This window comes from Dermochelys coriacea, chromosome 9 (assembly GCF_009764565.3).
Source record: "Dermochelys coriacea isolate rDerCor1 chromosome 9, rDerCor1.pri.v4, whole genome shotgun sequence".
NCBI lineage: Eukaryota > Metazoa > Chordata > Testudines > Dermochelyidae > Dermochelys > Dermochelys coriacea.
This window is the reverse complement of record NC_050076.1, coordinates 54637811-54661783: the sequence shown is the minus strand read 5'-3', so window position 1 is coordinate 54661783 and position 23973 is coordinate 54637811. Positions and strand designations below refer to the sequence as shown.

The 23973-nt window shown below is 43.8% G+C and overlaps 1 protein-coding gene across 4 annotated transcripts in view; it reads right to left on the bottom strand.

Annotated features, from left to right (window-relative positions):
• RYK (receptor like tyrosine kinase) overlaps positions 1 to 23973 on the bottom strand; it is a 149621-nt gene that overhangs the window by 109368 nt on the left and 16280 nt on the right. For all 4 annotated transcript variants that reach the window (XM_038416807.2, XM_043492673.1, XM_043492674.1 and 1 more), the window contains exons 2-3: positions 4475 to 4596; positions 377 to 476 (exon numbers count right to left, since the gene is read on the bottom strand). In XM_038416807.2, coding sequence (XP_038272735.1) covers positions 377 to 476; positions 4475 to 4596 — 222 coding nt within the window. The remainder of the gene's footprint in view (positions 1 to 376; positions 477 to 4474; positions 4597 to 23973) is intronic.

The following is a 23973-nucleotide window of genomic DNA, read 5'->3' as shown; positions in this document are numbered from 1 at the left end:
AAAATGTTTGTTTGATAGAAACAAACTGCTAAACTACTAGCAAACAGAAAAAAAAATGCATACAATCAGAAGGGCTTGGAATTCTCACTATTTGATTTTTCTTTCTTTAGCATGTTTCAGAAAATAAAATTTGTTTATTACATATCTCAGTGCATTTAAATCAAATGAGATACAAACGTTAAGATTTTCTATATACAGAATTATCTAGATGTGTCATAACGGTTGTATCTTATGCATTACGTGCAACTAAAATTACAGAAAACGTTTTACTGAATGCATTTCTGGGGAAACTAGGAAATGTTACTGAGTGCCAGAAAAACAGTATTTATGGCAGTAATGTGCATGTACCTTCAAAGCCGAAAGCCTGTTTACTTACCCGATAATGCACGAGGGACTTCTCCTTGTACAGAAATGTTCGCCTGAGGCATATCTATAGCAATAGCATTATCTACCTGAAATCCCAGTTTATATTCAACCTGCAACAGCATGTGGGAGAAGGTTAAGAAACTCCAATAATAAAACAATTAATATTAACACCTTTTCAAGCAATTTTTATTTGCTATATAAAATTAAAATCACTAATCAAAATTTTTGGGTTTAACGTACCTGAAGTTCATCACCTAACCTGATTTCCACAGGGCGTGCCGCTCAGTACTCTGAATATCAACTCTGTTAAGGTATTTCAAATTGGACATCCAAAAGCATGCTAAATCACTAGTCATATTTGAAAATTTAGTCCAGAATTGTGTTTGTTTTATTTAAATAATCCTTTAAAAATGCTTGAAATAAGGTTAACTCCAATATATTAAGTTTATTTGCTCAAAAGATAACTAATTCAATCTATGGGAATTAAGAAATCAAAAAGGACATTACCACTCACCTAGTAAGTTTCAGTATAAGAAGGCTATAAAGGTAAAAACTTGTTCAACTACAGTTAAGGTCTGTTTCCATTTTAAGACCCTGAATCTTAAAAACTTATTCAACTACTGTCCAAGAGAACTGGCTGTATTTTAAAGAATCCTTATTGAGGTTAGAGGAACAAATCATCCCGATGTGTAGAAAGAATAGTAAATATGGCAGGCGAGCAGCTTGGCTTAACAGTGAAATCCTTGCTGATCTTAAACACAAAAAAAGAAGCTTACAAGAAGTGGAAGACTGGACAAATGACCAGGGAAGAGTATAAAAATATTGCTTGGGCATGCAGGAGTGAAATCAGGAAGGCCAAATCACACTTGGAGTTGCAGATGGCAAGAGATGTTAAGAGTAACAAGAAGGGTTTCTTCAGGTATGTTAGCAACAAGAAGAAAGTCAAGGAAAGTGTGGGCCCCTTACTGAATGAGGGAGGCAACTTAGTGACAGAGGATGTGGAAAAAGCTAATGTACTCAATGCTTTTTTTCCCCTCTGTCTTCACGAACAAGGTCAGCTCCCAGACTACTGCACAGGGCAGCACAGCATGGGGAGGAGGTGACCAGCCCTCTGTGGAGAAAGAAACTATTCGGGACTATTTAGAAAAACTGGACGAGCACAAATCCATGGAGCTAGCTGCACTGCATTCGAAGATGCTAAAGGAGTTGGCGGATGTGACTGCAGAGCCATTGGCCATTATCTTTGAAAGCTCATGGCGATCGGGGGAGGTCCCGGACAACTGGAAAAAAGCTAATGTAGTGCCCATCTTTAAAAAAAGGAAGGAAGAGGATCCGGGGAACTACGGGCCAGTCAGCCTCACCTCAGTCCCTGGAAAAATCATAGAACAGGTCCTCAAGGAATCAATTCTGAAGCACTACAGGAGAGGAAAGTGATTAGGAACAGTCAGCATGGATTCACCAAGGGCAAGTCATGCCTGACTAATCTAATTGCCTTCTATGATGAAATAACTGGCTCTGTGGATGAGGGGAAAGCAGTGGATGTGTTATTCCTTGACTTTAGTAAAGCTTTTGATACGGTCTCCCACAGTATTCTTGACAGCAAGTTAAAGAAGTATGAGCTGGATGAATGGAGACCATAAGATGGATAGAAAGCTGGCTAGATCATCAGGCTCAATGGGTAGTAATCAATGGCCCCATGTCTAGTTGGCAGCCCGTATCAAGCAGAGTGCCCCAAAGGTCAGTCCTGGGGCCAATTTTGTTCCATATCTTCATAAATGATCTGGAGGATGGCGTGGACTGCAGCCTCAGAAAGTTTGCAGATGACACTAAACTGGGAGGAGAGGGAGATATGCTGGAGGGTAGGGATAGGATACAGAGGGCTCTAGACAAATTAGGGGATTGGGCCAAAAGAAATCTGATGAGGTTTAACAAGGACAAGTGCAGAGTCCTGCACTTAGGAAGGAAGAATCCCATGCACCGCTACAGACTAGGGACCAAATGGCTAGGCAGCAGTTCTGCAGAAAAGGACCTAGGGGTTACAGTGGACGAGAAGCCCGATATGAGCCAGCAGTGTGCCACTGTTGCCAAGAAGGCTAACGGCATTTTGGGCTGTATATGTAGGGGCACTGCCAGCAGATCAAGAAACGTGATGGTTCCCCTCTATTCGACATTGGTGAGGCCTCATCTGGAGTACTGGGTCCAGTTTTGGGCCCCACGCTACAAGAAGGATGTGGAAAAATTGGAAAACGTCCAGCAGAGGGCAACAAAAATGATTAGGGGACTAGAACACATGACTTATGAGGAGAGGCTGAGGGAACTGGGATTGTTTAGTCTGCAGAAGAGAAGAATGAGGGGGGATTTGATAGCTGCTTTCAACTACCTGAAAGGGGCTTTCAAAGAGGATGGATCTAGACTGTTCTCAGTGGTAGCAGATGACAGAACAAGGAGTAATGGTCTCAAGTTGCAGTGGGGGAGGTTTAGGTTGGTTACTAGGAAAAACTTTTTCACTAGGAGGGTGGTGAAGCACTGGAATGGGTTATCTAGGGAGGTGGTGGAATCTCCTTCCTTTGAGGTTTTTAAGGTCAGGCTTGACAAAGCCCTGGCTGGGATGATTTAATTGGGGATTGGTCCTGCTTTGAGGAGGGGGTTGGACTAGATAACCTCCTGAGGTCCCTTCCAACCCTGATAATCTATGATTTTGCAAATGCCTGCACACATTAGCTCAGAAATAATCCTACTAAAAATTCACGTGCATGCACACTCCTGTAACTTGGAGTATGTAAAGCAGTGTTTCTCAAACTGGGGTCTGTGATCCCCTGGGGATCCCCCAAGGGTACTTCAGGGAGTCTTTGAGCCCCGCTGATCAACTCCTCCCCCTCCAGAGGCGGAGTGGGGCTAAGGCAGGGTCCCTCTTGCTCCCAGAAGCATCCAGCACATCTCAGACCCCGGGGGGGAAGGGGATCTCTGTGTGCTGCCCCCACCCCAAGCACTGACTCCGCAGCTCCCATTGGCCGGGAACTGCGGCCAATGGGAGCTGCAGGGACAGTGTCTGTGGGCAGAAGAGGCACAATGAGACCCCAACCCCCCTGCCTAGGAGCCCCTGCCAGAGAGATGTGCCGTCGCTTTCAGGAGCCCCACGCGAACTCCCTCCCAGAGCCTGCACCCTCCTTCATCCTAACCCCTTGCACCAGCATGGTGAAAGTGAGTGAGGGTGGGGGAAAGCCAGCAACAAAGGGGGGGGGAAGAGGTGCGGGGGGTCTGGGTCCAAACAGGCAGGATTGGGAGGCCCCAAAAATTTTCAAATTAAAATGGGGGTCCTCGGGTTGCTGAAGTTTGAGAACCGCGGCTTTAGATTTTATTTATATATGTCAAGCATTTGTATTAATTTACTCAAACCCAGCAAAACTGTGGTTCAAATTTTACAAAAACATTTACCCTCAGAGAGACTAGACAGATCATTTCAGCTGCAAAAACTTCAGCCACAAAGTTGAAGTAATAAGTAAATCAAAATCCTTTAAAATGGAAATGCATAGGCAAACTTTACTACAGATCTTGCTGCACACTCCAATTATAATGGATACATGAAATAAATGACTTCCCTTCCATCTTATTGGGATTTAATGATCTCTGAATACCATGCAAATAGATCGCTCTCTTCCCTCAAACAACATCTTTCCTAGGAATCCTCAGAACACAAGATTCAAATTTTTCAAAGGCCTTAATTCACAGCTGCCTGTTTCATATTTAATTCACTGCCAGTATCACAACTGACAGGTAACCTGTAAATGTATCAATTTTGAAGTAAAAAGGATGATACCCCAAAGAACACTTATTTAAAAATATTCTGAACACTTTAGAAATATATCCAACAAGCTATACCCTTTTCTTCTCAGTCTTTAATTTCTTCTTGAGCACAATTAGTTGGTTCACTCTGGCTGTATAAATAAAAAAAACTAAACAGCATGTCCTTTTATGAGCTAGCATCTTCTAATTTGTGCAAAGAAAAGAGCAAAAAAGTGGTCTGACTATTGACATTGACCTTTTGTTAAAATCTAGGCAAGACATATTCATATATTAAGGTATGTAATGCAACTCTATTTATGCTTACCTTGGATTTAGCATGCCAACTGAAATGAAGACTGTTGGTCTCGCTGGGTATTAACAGATTGAAGGACAATGCATAGTGATTAATAAGATCATTCCTCACATAATATAGCTCTGCATCAAGACCTAGAAATCAGAATATTTAGAAAAATATAAGGTAAGGAAAGCAAAAGCCACTAGTAACTGAAGCACAACTACAGTCTTTTATTTTGAAGTATTCTTGACTCTTTGTACTAGAAGCTCTGCTTTTTATACACACACACACACACACACACACAGTTCATAAATTCTATAGTGGAGCTATACCATCATTTTTGCCAGTGTTGAGAAGTACTGCAAATTCCTGACAAGATATTAGTTCATAAGAGGAGCTCACACCCTAAGGACAGAAAGATGGACCAGGTCAAGGAAGGGGAAACAAAAGAGATTTTCTATATAAACTAACAAGAATCACTATGGGCAGTAATGAAGGGATCCCTCATCTCATGGACCACATACTGTCTATTCCTGTGCATTAAGAGCTCAATTCTGCTCACGTTTACGATGATGTATGCAGTGCTGGCAGACCAGGTGCCAGCTCAAGCCAAGAGCCCTAGTCCTCACTGAATATTGACAAATGCATAGCTGAAAACCAGTCTGGGTCACCTGTGTGTTATTATTGTTAAACAGAGTTATGAGAATGCGTTTAGATTTTATGAAATGTATGTAGGATGCTGCTTGTATTAATCTTACTAATATCTGTATCCCATGTTATAAGGTAATATTTAAAGTGTTCGCTCTGTAACTATAAAAATGTTTGCTAAGACTACAAACCCCAGTAGTCAGGAGAAAAGCATTACCAGGTGTGAAATACTAGTTTACCACAAAAGATGTCATTTCCTCCCCAACAAAAGGCAGCCTACAGACACCAGACAAACCACTGGAACATCAGTGGACAGAATACTTTGCTGATTGATTCCCCTGCACCCACGGAGAGGGTACATAAACAAGTCCTCATCCCACCACAGCTTGAATAAAAATTCCTGAGCAGAAGGATTTGTATCACTATGCTGCCTGGAATTTGGAGAGGGCAATATTCCTAAACATAAGCAAGGGCTACCCAAGCTGCTTAGCACTAAACAACACTAAACTTTAGTTAATTTAATACAGGACTGGTTACAAGCATTGTCTTTAGTGAGAGATAGAAGATACAAGCGACTTGGGGTAAGCGACTGGTCCTTTGGGACTGGGAGTAACCTGAATATTGTTGTGATTTTTCAAATGCAAGCTTGCCTGGGTGACAAGACAGATGCCCTAGGGGACTGGCTGTGACTCCACGTTAAGGCTGTTAGCCCTGGTCTACACTACGCATTCAGGTTGAATTTAGCAGCGTTAAATCGATGTAACCCTGCACCATCCATATGATGAAGCTCTTTTTTTCGACTTAAAGGGCTCTTAAAATAGATTTCCTTACTCCACCCCTGACAAGGGGATTAGCGCTGAAATCGGTTTTGCTGGGTTGAATTTGGGGTACTGTGGACGCAATTAGATGGTATTGGTCTCTGGGAGCTATCCCAGAGTGCTCCATTGTGACTGCTCTGGACAGCACTCTCAACTCAGATACACTGGCCAGGTAGACAGGAAAAGGCCCGCGAACTTTTTAATTTCAATTTCCTGTTTGGCCAGCGTGGCAAGCTGCAGGTGACCATGCAGAGCTTATCAGCAGAGGTGACCATGATGGAGTCCCAGAATCGCAAAACAGCTCCAGCATGGACTGAACGCGAGGTACGGGATCTGATCAATGTATAGGGAGAGAAATCTGTGCTATCAGAACTATGTTCCAGTTTTCGAAATGCCAAAATATGTGCCAAAATCTCCCAGAGCATGAAGGACAGAGGCCATAACAGGGACCCGAAGCAGTGCCGCATGAAACTTAAGGAACTGAGGCAAGCCTACCAGAAAACCAGAGAGGCGAACAGCCACTCCAGGTCAGAGCCCAAAACATGCCGCTTCTATGATGAGCTGCATGCCCTTTTAGTGGATTCAGCCACCACTACCCCAGCCGTGTTGTTTGACTCCTTCAATGGAGATGGAGGCAACACAGAAGCAGGTTTTGGGGACGAGGAAGACTATGATGAGGAGGCTGTAGATAGCTCACAGCAAACAAGCGGAGAAACCGGTTTTCCTGGCAGCCAGGAACTGTTTCTTACCCTGGACCCGGAGCCAGTACCCCCCAAGCCGCCCTCCTCCCCAAGTTCCATAGCCTCCTCACCCAGATGCCCAAGAACGCGGGGGGGGGGGGGGCCTCCAGCCACCCAGCCACTCCACCCCAGAGGATTACCCAAGTAACAGAAGGCTGGCATTCAATAAGTTTTAAACTTTTAAAGTGCTGTGTGGCCTTGTCCTTCCCTCCTCCACCACCCCTCCTGGGCTACCTTGGTAATTATCCCCCAATTTGTGTGATGAATTAATAAAGAATGCATGAATGTGAAGCAACAATGACTTTATTGCCTCTGCAAGCGGTGATCGAAGGGAGATGGGGAGGGTGGTTAGCTTACAGGGAAGTAGAGTGAACCAAGGGGCAGGGGGTTTCATCAAGGAGAAACAAACCGAACTTTCACACCGTAGCCTGGCCAGTCATGAAACTGGTTTTCAAAGCTTCTCTGATGCGCACCCACACCCTCCTATGCTCTTCTAAGTGCCCTGGTGTCTGGCTGTGCGTAACCAGCAGCCAGGTGATTTGCCTCAACCTCCCACCCTGCCATAAATGTCTCCCCCTTACTCTCACAGATATTGTGGAGCACAGAGCAAGCAGTACTAACAGCGGGAATATTGGTTTCGCTGAAGTCTAACCAAGTCAGTAAACTGCGCCAGCGCCCTTTTAAACGTCCAAATGCACATTCTATCACCATTCTGCACTTGCTCAGCCTGTAGTTGACTATTCTCCAAGCTGCCTACGTATGGCTTCATGAGCCATGGCATTAAGGGGTAGGCTGGGTCCCCAAGGATAGCTATAGGCATTTCAACATCCCCAACCGTTATTTTCTGGTCTGGGAAGAAAGTCCCCTCTTGCAGCTTTTGAAACAGACCAGAGTTCCTGAAGATGCAAGCGTCATGTACCTTTCCTGGCCATTCCACGTTGATGTTGGTGAAACTTTCCTTGTGATCCACCAGTGCTTGCAGCACTATTGAAAAGTGCCCCTTGAGGTTTATGTACTCGCTGGCTTGGTGCTCTGGTGCCAAGATAGGGATATGGGTTCCGTCTATGGCCCCACCACAGTTAGGGAATCCCATTGCAGCAAAGCCATCCACTATGACCTGCACATTTCCCAGGGTCACTACCCTTGATATCAGCAGATCTTTGATTGCGTTGGCTACTTGCATCACAACAGCCCCACAGTAGATTTGCCCACTCCAAATAGCTACCAGTCAGTCGGGTATCAGTCTGGCGTTGCAAGCTTCCACAGGGCTATTGCCACTCGCTTCTGACCTGTGAGCGCTGCTCTCACCTTGGTATTCTTGCGCCTCAGGGCAGGGGAAAGCAAGTCACAAAGTTCCACGAAAGTGCCCTTACGCATGCAAAAGTTTCGCAGCCGCTGGGAATCGTCCCAGACCTGCAACACTATGCAGTCCCACCAGTCTGTGCTTGTTTTCCGAGCCCAGAATCGGCGTTCCACTGCATGAGCCTGCCCCATTAGCACCATGACATCCACATTGCCAGGGCACGTGCTTTGAGACAAGTCTGTGTCCTTGTACTCATCTCTCTGATCACCACGCTGATGTCGTCTACTTGCCCGGTTTCGCTTTGCCAGGTTCTGGTGCATATACTGCTGGATAATGCATGTGGTGTTTAATGTGCTCCTAATTGCAAAAGTGATCTGAGCGGGCTCCATGCTTGCCGTGGTATGGCGTCTGCATAGAAAAAAGGCGCAGAATAATTGTCTGCTGTTGCCCTGATGGAGGCAGGGGCGACTGACGACATGGCTTACAGGGAATTAAAATCAACAAAGGGGGTGGCTTTGCGAGAAACTGAATGGCCACCTCAAGGATAGAACTCAAAACCTCAAAGAAAAAAACTCAAAACTGGGTTTAGCAGGCCATCGATTTCACAGAGGGAGGGAGGGAGGGAGGAGAAAATGAATACAAAAATCTGGTGTATTTCTTGTTTTGAGCCACTTCACCTATCTTTATACATCATGCTGGCAGCAGACCGTGCAGTAAGACTGCCAGCCATCACCACCTCCTGGGTGCTCGGCAGAAGACGGTGCAGTATGACTGCTGGCCATCATCTTCTGCTGGCTGCAAATTAAAAGAGAGTGCACTGCCGGTAGGACTCAATGGCCATGAGACGAAACAAGGGAAATGACCTGGTTGAGTCACTCCCATGTTTGCCCAGACACCCGGTTAAAAAAGCACTCAGGACTACATCGACAATGGCTACCAGTCATACTGCACTGTGTGCTGCCAAAAGACAAACTGCTGCTGTGTAGCAATGGAGTACCATGTCCGCCAGTACCCAGGAGACATACAGTGACTGTTAGCTAAGCAGGCTCCATGCTTGCCGTGGTATGTCGTCTGCACAAGTAACTCAAGAAAAAAGGTGCAAAACGATTGTCTGCCCTTGCTTTTACGGAGGGAGGGAGGGAACGGGGGCCTGACGATATGTACCCAGAACCACCCGCAACGATGTTTTAGCCCCATCAGGCACTGCGATTTCTACCCAGAATTCAAATGGGCGGTGGAGACTGCAGGAACTGTGGGATAGCTACCCACAGTGCAAAGCTCCGGAAGTCGACTGTTGCCTCGGTACTGTGGACACAGTCCGCCGACTACATGCACTTAGAGCATTTGTGTGAGGACACACACACTTGACTGTATAAAAACGCTTTCTACAAAACCGACGTCTATAAATTCAACCTAATTTCGTAGTGTAGACATACCCTTATAGTGTTTGAGAAGTTCACACTTGGTATTTTATTGATGCAATCTAATCATAGAACACAACCAGTTTGGGCCTTATGCCTTGGTTTGTAACAGTCTGCCCTGAGGTTGATTCCCATGTCCGTGAGCCACTCCAGACAGCTTGACAAAATAAATTCAGAATTCACTGTAATGCATTTACAGTGTTGTGACTGCAAACCACTTGACCCAGGCCATCTCATTTCTTGAGCACAGTTCAAAACTATTTAATGAGTGAGGCAAAGGCTCTGAGGAATTAAGTAGAACTGTGTGAAATTTTATCCAAAAACGCAGATTTCACAAACTCTTATCAATTTCACAAAATGGTTCGATTAACAACGAATTTCAGAGAAAAACAAACATTTCAATTTGACATTTTCAGAACCTAATGTTTTGATTTGACATATCTTCATTTCAAACCTTCCTTTAATTTTATTTAAAAGAATTAAACACATTTAAAAAAGGACTCAATCAAAAATGTTTTGGGAAAACAAACCATTTCATTGGATCCGGACCAACAAAGTTTTATTTTAATTTTTAATAGTATCATTTCAACCCAAACCAATTTTGGGTTTTTTTTTTTTTGGAATTGCCAGCAAACCAAAAAACCCATTATTCTCCCAGCTCTAGTATTTAGAGCATATAATTAGACCATAGTATTGCATATGCACAAGGGGAGAGAGTTAAGATTTCACAGGCAACCTTAAGGTTAGCATTTCCTCTCTGATATACTTTATAAAAAAAATTTTTTAAAGATAATTTCCTAGTTTTTCCTCTTAAAAAAATACCAAAATCCATAACATTAAAATTTCCTAAAGAACACCAGATTGCAGTTTCCCACCCAAGATGCATATTCTGATGCAATGGATACTGCAGATGCCTGCCTCATGTGGGCCATGGCTTCCAGCAGCTCCCATTGGCCAGGAACGGCGAACCGAGGCCACTGGGAACTGTGCGCAGCCGTACCTGCGGACACTCAGGTAAACAAAACGTCTCACAGCCCGCATGGGGCTTAGCCTGAACAAGCCGCAAACCAAGTTCAGGAACTCCTGCTCTAAATAAAGCAGATGAGGCATGAGCTCTGTATGACTGGTCAAAGGCCCCAGGAGCATTGGTGGCAGAGATAGCACTAACACTATTTAGGTAAATCTATTGATATGCATGGCAAAAGAGAATCCATTTCACTCCCCCACAAGTGTAAAAAGCAAATCCCAGCTCAACACTCATACTATGAGACCATATGCATCTCTACCCACTAGGTTTTCCTTTCATGTCTCTGGATCAAGGGCTGACTTGATCAACTCTGTCTACAGTACTAACAATACACGTAAGCAGAAAATCCAAAACCAAACAAAAAATCCCATAGATGCCTGTTCTAAGGCAGTGGTTCTCAACCAGGAGAATGTGTACCCCTGGGCGTACTCAAAGATCTTCCAGGAAATACTCAACTCCTCTAGATCAGTTTCTCTCAACTTGGTGGCTGCAACCCTAGGGGTGGGGGTGTCACAGGACAGGTTTAGGGGGTTGCAAGTGAAGGGCCAGCATTAGGGGGTGGCAAGCAGGGCTTTAGCTTCAGACAAAGCTCAAGTGAAAAACAGGCTCAAGTATCACACTGAAATGTAAGTACAATATTTATATTCCAATTGATTTATTTTATAATTATATGGTAAAAATGAGAAAGTAAGCAATTTTTCAGTGCTGTGACTTATATTTTGATGTCTGATTTTGTAAGCGAATAGTTTTTAAGCAAGGTAAAACTTGGTATGCAAGACAAATCAGACTCCTAAAAGGGGTACAGTAGTCTGGAAAGGTTGAGAACCAGTGCTCTAAAGACCTCAGTCTGAAGGTAGAAGTGTGACGGATGCCCATTTGTAGTTCACTACTCTGTATCAGCAACTCTTCTAAGGCCTGACACTCATTACACCGCACATATTAACGTCATGATATTTATTTAAAAGGTGACAGTGTACTCCTGGGGTACTTAACTGCACCAAAAAACCCACACATTTCTGCAGATTTTATTTGTCAAAATAATGCAATATAATCACACCAGTTTCACTTATTTTGAAATTTATTTAAACTATCATGCAGAAAAAAAATCCCAACAACTGTTCAGCATTTCCTAAACATATGAAAAGTTAAGTTACAAATACTTGGTAACCAATACCCTGCACTACAATTATAATCCTAGATTTTCATTTAAATTACATTACTTTTATTTTGGTGTTTAAAGCAATATTCTACTTTATAGAACATCAAATTGCTCAGACTTTTTTTTACACATGGAAGTCAGTTTTGCTAATCATGGTCCTGTGTTTTTTTTAAATGGATAAATACAATAGATCCTGACCTGTAATCTAACCCCATTGTGCCTCTCTGGCATAGGGAAAAAAGCAAGAAAGCCCAGACCTTCCTAGTTGAGGATTACTCTAATTTACAAAAAAGCTCCTTTACAACACTCTGACAAGGTAAAGGAGCCTTAATTGACTAAGAATGAGAACAATTAACTAACAATGGGAACATTAGCAGCCTGCCTACTTAGTTATTACATTTCTGCTCTCCCCCAGGGACAGAGCCTCCCTCACATAACCAAGTCCGGGATGCAGCAACAGCAAGAGAGAGAGAGACTGAGTAAGGGCATGGCTACACTTGCAGATGTAGAGTGCTGTGAGTTAAAGCAGCCCTCAGAGACCGCAGCAAGGAAAGTGCTGCAATGTGTTCACACTGTCAGCTGCAAGTGCGCTGGTGTGGCCACATTTGCGGCACTTGCAGCGGCACTGCGAGCGGTGCATTACAGGCAGCTATCCCACAGAGCACCTCTTCCCATTCTGGTGCTGTGGCTTGTGGGAAGGAGGGAGAGGGGGAAGGGAGGGTTTGGGGCATTCTGGGTCCTGTCAACACCCTGTGATGCATCGCTTCGCATCCCAGCAATCACTGTGCTTTCGTCCACATTTGGTGCCAAATTTCAGTGTTTTTTGTACTGAGCACTCTGTCTTCACTTTCAGTCTGCAGGAATGGATCCCGAACTGCTGAGGAATGTGCTGATGGATCTTGCTAGCACATCACGAATTGCAGTCGAGTTACTCCTTAAGCTACAAACTGACAGTGACGAGTCCAACAATGATGTCGGCTCGCATAACGCATATGACACGAGATTGCTAGTGGCATTCACAGACATGCTCACCCCAGTGAAATGCTGCTTTTGGGCTCGGGAAACAAGCACTAAGTGGTGCGATCACATCGTCATGCAAGTCTGGGATGACTAACAGTGGCTGCAGAACTTTTGGATGAGAAAAGCCACTTTCATGGGACTGTGTGCTGAGCTCACCCCCAGCCTGGGGCGCAAGGACACCAGATTGAGAGCTGCCCTGCCAGTGGAGAAGCGGGTGGCTATTGCAATTTGGAAGCTGGCAACTCCAGACAGCTACCGATCAGTTGATAACCAGTTTGGAGTGGGAAAGTCAACCGCTGGAATCGTGTTGATGCAAGTCTGCAAGGCCATTAATCACATCCTGCTCAGAAGAACCATGACTCTGGGTAACGTGCATGACATTGTGGCTGGCTTTGCACAAACGAGTTTCCCTTACTGCGGAAGGGCAACAGATGGGACGCATATTCCAATTCTGGCACCAGCCCACCTAGCCTCCAAGTGCATCAATCAGAAGGGGTATTTCTCTATGGTTCTCCATGCGCTTGTGGACCACCATGGGCGTTTCATTGACATTAACGCAGGCTGATCTGGAAGGGTGCATGACGCACGCATTTTTTGGAACACTGGCCTGTTCAGGAAGCTGCAAGCCGGAACTTTCTTCCCAGACCAGAAGATCACTGCAGGGGAAGTCAAAATGCCCATTGTGATCCTTGGAGACCCTGCTTACCCTTTAATGCCGTGGCTCATGAAACCCTACAAAGGGAGCCTTGACAGCAGCAAGGAGCGGTTCAACAACAGGCTGAGTCGGTGCAGAATGACTGTGGCGTGCACTTTTGGCCATTTAAATGGCTGCTGGTGCTGTCTGTATGGGAAGCTGGACCTGGTAGATGACAACATCCCCATGGTTATATCCGCGTGCTGTACCCTCCATAACATTTGTAAAGGGAAGGGTGAATGATTCATTCAAGCATGTAACTTGGAGGTTCAACACCAGGAGGCTGAATTTGAACAGCCAGAGAGCAGGGCTATTAGAGGGGCCCAGTGCAAGGCTGCAAGGATTAGGGATGCCTTGAGGGACCAATTTGAGGCTGAAAGCCACCAGCAATGTTTGATGCCCTGCACAGGAGTGAAGTGCAGTAGTTCCAACGTTAGCAAGCATCTGTGTTTGCTACATATGATGCACTGACTTGCAGTGCCTGTTGCTTTTCTGGGCTACGGTATCTTTTACTTAATGCAATATTAAAGAATGTTTTCAAAGCCAAAAAAATTGTTTATTGAAAATAAAATTCATTTATTGAAAAGAAACAACTGTTTGGGAAACAGAAAGGGCATGACACATCTGTGCTGTTTGGGATGAGAGAAGGGTGTGGGGTGGGGAACGGGAAAATCACAGACTTGCGTATGTCCTGTTATCATACTCAGCCTTCCTGTCTGGAGTGCTGTGCAATGAGTGCTGCACTTCAGGCCGGCTAAAATGCATGGTGATGGGGGTTGAATGCAGTGGGTAAGGGTCTTAGTCTGCGGGGCTAGGTGGTGAAGCTACAGGTGTTGGAGGCAGCTGGTGGTGATAAGAACCCAGATGTTGTGAAAAGTGGGTTGGGGTGACGTGGGGACACAAGGGAAAGTTTTGGGACAAGGGCTGCGGGAGGGGAAGGGGGGTGGAGACAGGCGTGGAAGTGCTCTGCCTGCTCTACTATGAGCGCTTGTATCAAGTCCGCTTGGTGCTCCATGCTGCTTAGCAGCCACTCCGTGCTTTGGTGCTGGCAATCCGCATTCTGCTGGCAGACCCACCTTTCGCTCTCCCGCCACTCCTGCACTTTCCGATTTTCATTAAGAGACTGCTGCATTACTTCATGCAGCATGTCATCTTTGTTCTATGTGGCCGCTTCCCGATTCCTGATTCTTTCCTGAGTCTTTCAGCCGGTGAAAAGGACTGCTGAGATCTCAAGGTTGCATACATAAAGGCAAAATGCAACTCTTAACAGAGGCACCATTGTTCACACCAGACAGAGCAATGATTTGCCCGTACTTAAAGAGCAGCACAGTGTACACAATAGCAGAAATTGCCTGTCCCAAAGCGAGCAAACGTAACTCACAGGAGCCCCAAAATGGTGAGTAAGCACAGGGTCAAGCATGACTGATTGTTTCACGGCCATACTGGCCTCTGGGGTTCTGTGCCTTGGGGAGAGCCAAGGGCTGCAAGGGGGCCCCTATACTGAACACCGTCCCCACATTTTCCACAGGGTGAAGTTCATCCTGGAAGATCTCTCGCTGCTGAGGGTAACCTGGGAAGCAAGGGAGGGTCTTCTACTACAATGCGGTTTCCGCCCTGGTCCATATGCAGCTTGCCTGTGTGCAGCAGTGGTCCCCCAGCTCATCACAGCACAGTGGCACAGACATGTTAGCCTTACTGGGACAAGGAGCACAGTAGCTTTGCCAAAGAACGTGCACAAGCGGAATGCCCAGCTTCTGCATGAGACCTGTGAAGAGATCACTGAGGTCGATTACCGCGATGTGAGCGCACATCAATGCCCTATTCCGCATCTAGGCATGCATGCAGCCCTAACCCTTCTCTCTGCAACCCTCCTTGCCCCATTAGCCCGCACCAAACAACTTTTCCCAAAATAAAAGCCATTTACCGGGCACCTCCTCTGGTGTTTGTTCTTCTCCAATCAACATCCCCTGTGACTGGCTACCTTCCTCCTGACTTGAAAACAGCTCCTGGCTGTATGCATCTAGGGATGCCAGGCTATCCCCCTCCTCCTCAGCACCGTCACTCCCACTTTCCTCCTTCTCCTGCCTTGCTGAACTGGGCTCTGAAGTGTCCATGGTGGTCTTCAGTGGTGGGGTCTCCCCCAAATATTGCATCCAGCTCTTTGTAGAAATGGCAGGTCGCGGGGGCAGCACCAGAGCAACTCCTTCACTTTAACCTGCACTGCAGAGCATCCCAGTCATGGTCCCTCGATATCTGTCTGAAGGTATCGTAATTCCTACGGCTAGAGCATGGCTGGGACTGGATAGCTTCCTCCCCCACAAACACTGATGGAGGTCCAGCACCTCACCATTGCTCCATACTGGGGATCACCTGGCGCATAGACGAACGGTCACCTGGAATGATTCGCCAAGAGCTCTCCACACCTCGCTTACCAAACAGGAAGGGGATTTTCAAAATTCCCAGATAATTTAAAGGGCAGGTCTGACAGTCACCTGAAGGCAGGGCAGTAGAGTTCAAAGTGATGACCAGAGTGGCTAGAACAGGCATTGTGGAACACTGCTGGAGACCGATCAAAGTGCATTAATAGACCAGGGCACCCACACTGGCGCCACGGCACTCCAGCCGGGGCTCAGCAAACGTTATGCTTCGCGTGGAGGTGGATTACCAGGAGCACTCCAGCCATGGAGTCCGAGTGCTGTACGTGCCTTGCCAGTGTGGACGCATCATGAGTTAGGGCGCCCGGGGCTGCTTTAATGTGCTCTAACTCAAGTGTAGCCAAGCCCTGTAGGTGAACTTACGGGTACCCTCTGATGATATGCCCCAGAGGCTGTACACAGACAATAGGTGACAAAAAAGGTTTCTTCAATATCAAGGCAAAAGAAAATATGTTAGCAAATGCACAGGGCAGGAAAGATGACTGAGCTCCTGCCTCTGGGTTAGCGAGTGTCTAAACCTCCTGCAGTTTTGTAAAGGGGGAGATTTGATCCCAAGCAGCTCTGTGTTCCCACCCTACACTCTATTGTAATAATAATGGTACAAAATATACCTTGTGAGGTATAAATTGGAAGCTAATAAGTCAGATTCTTACATGATGTATGTGATATGTATTAAAAGTTACGAATGCATGCTGGAATTAAAGTGTGTTGAAACCAGGCATGTCAGGGGGAGTTGGTAAACAGGTCTGCCCTAGACAAAGGAATGTGTATTTGCTTCTCTGACCAGCCCAGTCATCAGGCAGGGACAATGAAGGTCCATTTTTATATATCAGGTAATCAAAACTATGAAACAAGTAGGGGAGGAGACAGCATAGTATTTACACCAACTTGTGGGGGAGGAAGCTATCCAGTCCCAGCCGCGCTCTAGCCGTAGGAATTACGATACCTTCAGGCAGATATCGAGGGACCATGACTGGGATGCTCTGCAGTGCACGTTAAAGTGAAGGAGTTGCTCCGGTGCTGCCCCCGCGACCTGCCGTTTCTACAAAGTTGAAACCAGAAACTTTGAAATCAAAAAGAAATCAAAGTTGAAACCAGTAGAAAAAAGTTATGTCATTTAGGATTCGTGGATCCAATCTCCATTCATTGCCTGGGAAAAGTGCCTGCTGCTGACATCAGCCATGGTGTTTTGTACACCAGGAAGGCATACTGCCCAAATGTGAATGTGATGGACTATGCACCAACTCCATAACTGTATTGCTTCAGCAAGCAGAGAGGTGGATCTTACTCTGCATTGTTGGTTGATATAAAACATGCAGGCTACACTGTCAGTCATGATCTTAGAACACTGTCCTTTGCTGAGAAGTAGAAAATAGAGACAAGCATTCCTGATTACCCTTAGTTCAAGTAGGCTGATGAAGAGACCGGTCTCAAGACGATCCTCTGCCCTGGATTATATGAACATCAAGATGTGCCTCCATCCCAACAGTGATGCATCTGTCATCGTGGTGACCGCTGGCATTGATCAGAAAAATGGAATGTCTGCGCCAATGTTGTGGTGAGCTTTCCACCAGACTACGGACTCTTTCACCAGAATCAGCAAAGACTCTGGTTCCTCTGACACAGTTAAGTCTTAAAGAACCTGAATTCTTGAAGTACCAAGTGCAGTGTTGGCACCATCATGGTCTCTCTAGAAGTGGACAGAACCAAGGATTTAGAATGCTCCAATAGGGGCACCAACAGAGGCGGATGCTTAGATTTGTTACTGAGGGACCCGCCAAGGTGGGTACTAGTGATAGAGATTTGTCCGATGGTACCAGTTTGGGGTTGTTCATCTTGGAAAAGAGACAACTAAGAGGGGATATGACAGAGGTCTAGAATATCATGACTGGTGTGGAGGAAGTGAATAAGGAAGGGCTACATACTCCTTCACATAACACAAGAACCAGGGATCACCAAATGAAATTAATAGGCAGCAGGTTTAAAACAAAAGGAAGCAGTATCTCACACAATTATCAGTCAACCAGGGGGATGTTGTGAAGGCCAAAACTATAACGGGAGTTCAAAAAAAGAACTAGATAAGTTAATGAAAGAGGTTCATCAATGCTATTGGCCAAGACTGTCAGGGATGTAACCCCATGATCTGTATGTCCCCAATCTGATTGCCAGAAGCTGGGAGTGGATGATAGGGGATGGATCACTTGATGATTGCCTGTTCTGTTCATTCCCACTGAAAAACCTGGCATTGGCCACTGTCAGAAGACAGGATACTGGGCTAAATGGACCATCGGTTTGACCCCAGCATAGCTGTTATGTTCTTGTGTTCTTAAGACCCCCCAAAATTGAGGAAATTGTTCCCCCAAATAGGAATACAGATCATTTGGTTTATATGAGTCTCTTTACATCTATCCCGGGACCTGGTGCATACTAAAGACTCAACAAAACCATTAAAAACAAATCCAAGCCATGAAATGTCCAAACCAAACACACAAGCTATATTTTACACTTGATTTAAGGATGAGCAGCATACCACATCATCAAAAGCTGGGAAACTGCCAAGCAAGGCCAACCTCAGCCTGTGCCTATGGAAACCAGGCATACAAAATATATTGTAACAAGGAGTCTGGTGGCACCTTAAAGACTAACAGATTTATTTGGGTATAAGCTTTCATGGATAATGCTCAAATAAATCTGTTAGTCTTTAAGGCACCACCAGACTCCTTGTTGTTTTTGTGGATACAGACTGACATCGCTATCCCCCGATACTTGAAAATGTACTGTGCGCACAGTGGACCCTGTTCACTCTTTACTCAAATGTTGTACCTGCCATTTCACATATGGACTTCACATTACATATCTCTTGTTGTACTTAATGTGAGAAGGCACTTATTCTGAAACTCAGAGGACTGCTTATTTTTCTGCACAAGTATACTAATGTTACTACCGTTGTCCTATGCTCTTTTGACTGCATTAACTAGTATTACAGCACCGTTTTAGCATCTAAAATAATTTTTAAAAATAAACTAATCTAATTATTTTCCACATATGGTGAAGATTTTTAAAAGCACATTTAAAAGGCTCTTCCCTTTAATCAGTTAAGCTTTCTGAAGTATATTTTTAATATTCTGCCTCTGGAATGTGTTTGACATTAATCTGCTTACTAGTTATCTGCTCTCAACAACGTAAAGGGGATCTTTACACAATTCAGTCTCTCCCATTTTCTTCCAAATCCACTATTGTGAACTCAGCATCGGCATATTTAAAGAGAAGTCAAAATACACAGATACATCTAACAGATCAAACGGCTATAGTCACATTAGCTTGAACAGTTGGTCAGTTTGCCTCTTCCTCTTCTCCATTTCAAGGACAGAATTCAGTATTTGTAATTTGTGTTAACTACCCATATAAAGCTACATGATAGCCAATTTCTAATTTATTTTGTAGATATGAATCTGAATTATGGAAACATTTAAACAATTTGAGGCACTTAAAGAAATAAAAAATCAGTTACAAAATAAAATGTAAGATAAGAATTATGCCCCAAATACTTAAAAGGACACAGTCAACAAAATACCTCTGAAAAATCTTCTGAATATAATCATTTGTAACACTTAAGCGTTATCGAGAAAATCTATTTTTTTCTATTTACTTTGTGTATTTAGCACTAATTTGCATATTGTCAATGTTTTGTCTATGTAGGCTCTTATCACCACAGCATCTGATTTCCTCTTTTGTGGGTGTTTCATTTAAAAGAAAATGAGAATGATATGCCCACAAAAATTGGTAGGGAAACAGTGGAGCAAATGACATACCCTGAAGTTACTTAACTCTTTATAAATTGTCCAATTTCCCGTTGATCATAATCCTTTAATGCAATGTTATATTGCTTTAATGGAGGTAAGTTTTTTCGAAGATGCCACTGGATCATTATGGCCGAGTGATATTTTAGCTATACAACATTATTGCACGTTTGCAACTTGCTTAAAATAGTTTTCTATTATACAGGGTAGAAAATAAGCCACAAACTATACCAAAACAAAGAGCACACTTCATCCCCCATTTGTTAAGTTCATCCTCCAGAAGACTTCTGTGTTTAATACAATACAACCAGGATCAGGAAAAGAATAAATTTAAAGTTGCATACTGAATGATCTTGTTACTTTTTCTACATGGGTTAAGCAAGATATTCTATACAGGGATGAGATTGGGGGGAAAAAAAGATGGCACTCTCCCAAGCTCCACCCACAACCCAAGCTCTGTCTGCTTGTGACATCGTACACTGTGCAAGTTTTAACATAATTGCCCTAAGCTTTGACAGACAATGAGGTTAACAATTCTTGAGGCTTAATATATGTCATTTGACTTCAATGTTAATACCTAACTGAATGGGGACAGTTCATACCTCAGATATTTTTTGGAGTTTTATATAGACAGAGAGCTTATGTCCACACACCAATATAACTACCTCAGTTTCCAAAGTGATTTTGTTACTTAGGTAACTCCCTCTATTGTGAGCACAAATTGGTTTAAAAGAAAACAATTTAGTCAAATCAGTACAATTTCCATGTGGAGACTAAACCTCAAGTAGATGCAGCTTCCAGTTTAAGCAAACCACAGCAAACTTGCCCAATCTACCCTCTAAATGTCAAACTACAGAATTTCTTAAATTTACAGATCTTTGTTCAAACATAACTCCAGCAAAGGTAATAAACCAAATCAAGCAAAGCAGATTGAGGGGACAACAGGAAACAAACATTAAGGTTTTTCAATAATACTAACAGGCATAACCAAGTTTTAAACTTAAATATGGTTTTATTCAATTTTCAATCCGAAAACTTACCAAATAAGCACTGCTACAGTAGATGATGCTAACCAACATTACAAAAGTAATTTGGAAACCTGATTCTGCAAGGTGCCAAGTTCCTCCTAATATGCTGAGCACTGAAACTCACCTTTAGGTCAAGGGAATGTGAGGATGCTTAGAACTTCAATAATCAGGCCCCAAGTCAGTAAATAATGGTGTATATTATACGTGGAATGAAGAAAAGAAAGGAAACAGATGGTTTTAGGTGAGATAGGTGGACAGAGCAGCATTTAAAAAACAACATGGGAACATGAGAAGTCCAGCACTGAATTCTGTATGCAAGGCAGCAAAACCTAAATGCAATATCCAAAAAAATGTTACAGTGCAGAAAAGTCAGATGAGCAAATGCAAGGCGGCTTGTGGGAACGTTTCAACTGTTTTAAACAGTATATTAGACATCAACTAAAACAAGCCAATTCTAAAAATTCAGCTGTAGTTTTGCGTTGGCAAGGATCCTTAAACAGATCCATATGCGGAGAGTGCTCAAGGCTGCAGGATCTAGTTTCTCATTACTTGGACCTGACTAATCTAAACCGACCCACACTAAAGCAATAAGGCCTTTTTTTTTTTTCTTTTCATTTTAAGTAAAAGAAACCTCTCCCTTGCCCAGGCAACCCCCAAATCTCCTTATTAACTTACATATCTTTGTGCCCCACTGTTGGACGTACACCAGTAAGAATAAATTAAATCAAGAGCAAAACAAAAAAGGTAAATTTAGGCAGCACCATAGAAACAAGATCATTCTTCAAAAGGTTTTAACATAACAAAACATTCTGAAGAAGCTCCGACAAGAAGGGGAGACAAGGTTTTCATTCCCAATCACGGATGATGCTGGAGAGCCTTGTGTTCACTACAAAACTGGATCCTGTTACTCTAGAAGTCTAACAAAACACCTTTTTTCAAGGGCCTCTTGTGTAAATGCAGTCTAGCTTCAACTCCTTAAAAAGTTTTTAAAAAACAAATAAAAAAAGAAACACGCTTGTTAGCATGGGAAAATGAGACTTGTTTAGGCATTAAAGGCGGCACTCTATTCTGCAACATGAATAAAAAACTTGCTCTAAAAGAAAAATTGACAAACACAAGATGAATTTCATTCCCTAAACAAATAACAGGCTTCAAATCATTCCAGGGCAATTATCAGAAGATGCTATTTTTACCTTCATATTTTAGTTAAATTTAAATAGAATGGATCAGTTCAGATAAGGGTTTCATGTTCCTGTCATAGAAACTATTTATATTGCAATGATTAAAGTATGGCTTCAATATTCACTTTCAAAGCAAAATGGTAATATTTCAAAATCAGGAATATAATACAGTTTGCACATTCAGATAATGTACATTCAGCTTTAAAACTTAACCTTACACATTTCAACAACTTCGATTTTGACCCCCACAAGATATCCTTATGAATTTTTGTTCGGGCAGAGTTAAGGCTGTCTGTAAAATGTGCAAGATGAAATTTTACATCTCAGTGACAGTACCAACTATAAATATTACAATAATGACTAACAAATATGCTGTCCTTTGTCAGTGTTTTACCTGGTCAAGAGAATCATGTCACAGTTTCCCTGCTGGCCATATCTCAGCTTCCCTTCAACAGTTGGGTAGTTAGTTTGCATTGGCACTGTGGCCAAATCTTAAAGTACCTTCTCCACGGTAAAATGTTCAAATGAAAAAAAAAAAAAAAAAAAAAGAGAACACCCAAGGCCTTGATCTCCCCGGACCACAATCTTCTTCCCAGCTCTATGCAACCTCCTCCCTTAGATGCAAAGGAGAGGAGTGAGGGGGCTTCCTCTTATCCTCTACGGAAGACCTAGTTTTGGACAAATAAACGATAAGCCAGGCTTAAAGCCCACACACTCATTTTTACTAGGCAGCTTTTTGAACTGCTTTCACCAAATCAGTTCAAGGTCTTTCCTCCTCAGTTGAAATCTCCCACGCTGACAATCGCCATCAACTCCAGGGCTTACAGTCCTTTACCCAAAAACGTAAGGAATCTTGCACCTTCCTGAAGTTTCTTTTTCCCCCATCTGCCTATATCAGCGGTTCTCAAACTTCATTGCACCGCGACGCCCTTCTGACAACAAAAATTACTACATGGTCCCAGGAGGGGGGACCGAAGCCTGAGCCCCACCACCCTGGGAGGGGGGAGAGGGGGCCAAAGCCTAAGCCCAAGGGCTTCAGCCCCAGGCATGGGGCTTGTAACCTGAGCCCCGTCACCGAGGGCTGAAGCTCTCGGGCTCCAGCTTTGGCCTCAGGCCCCAGCAAGTCGAAGCCAGCCTTTGCGACCCTTTTAAAACAGGGTCAAGACCCATTTTGGGGTCTTCATCCACAGTTTGAGAATCGCTAGCCTATATGTTTTATCCCTGGCTGGCTCTTTCCAACAAGCTTCTTCCTTAGCCTTGCCAAAGAGGGGGTGGATCTGAAAAATCTCAGCCAAATAGTAACACAATTCTCCCAGTCAGATAAGGAAACAGCATCAGACAAGAATGGGAACAGAGTGCCAGGTTCCTCTTTATACATCACCAAGATAGAGTTATTAAAACACGCAAGGAGGCTGCCACAGATTTGGTGGAATGTGCCCTAATGCAAGTGGTGAATAGATTCATAATAAGTTTGGTGTTAAAAGCCTAAGTGTTTCGTCCTATACAAGTAATACTGAGAGTCTGTGTAGAAGATCTGATGTATATCTAAAAAGAATGTTTACTGTGGACAATGTGCAAGATGTTTAAATTAGATAATAATCCTTAATATCAACATCAGGACAAAGGAATCCAAATATGCAAGTTGATGGATTTACGCTTTTAGCTTCTGGATTAAATGTTGGATAAATTTTCGTTTCCTATGGAACACAGCCTCAAAGATCAAATAATATGCTCTGGTAGGAAACCCAGCTTCCTAGCAGCTTGGGAAGGGGATTCTCAGCAGGGAGCTGGTCATGATTTCTCACTAATAGGCTCCCCTTCATCAAGTGTCTACCAGACAGAGCTCGAAAGTTCCACTCACCACTGGAAATGGGATTTTCCACACTGGCAAGTGTTTGCTGCAGTCACAGAGCAGAGCTCTGCCACTCCACAGTAGGCCTCTCTGTGGAGGAACAGACTGCAGGGATCCAAAAGGCCTCCCAACCCTAATAGAAATGAAGGCTAGTCTTTCCCCAGTTTCCAATTGCTTCCCCTTTTTCTTGGCTCTGAAATAAATGGGAGTGAACGGCCACTTCCCCAGCCTACTTCCTAATTCTCCTTCCCTGAGTCTGCAGGGAGAGTGAAGATCTTTCAAGTTAGGAGGGTGCATGGCTGGCTGACGAGATGGTTAGAAGATAATTCCCATTTACAAAACGTAAGAAATCTTTTAGTATCACTGTAAGATGCAAGTCAACTCTGCTCCTAAGAACAATTTT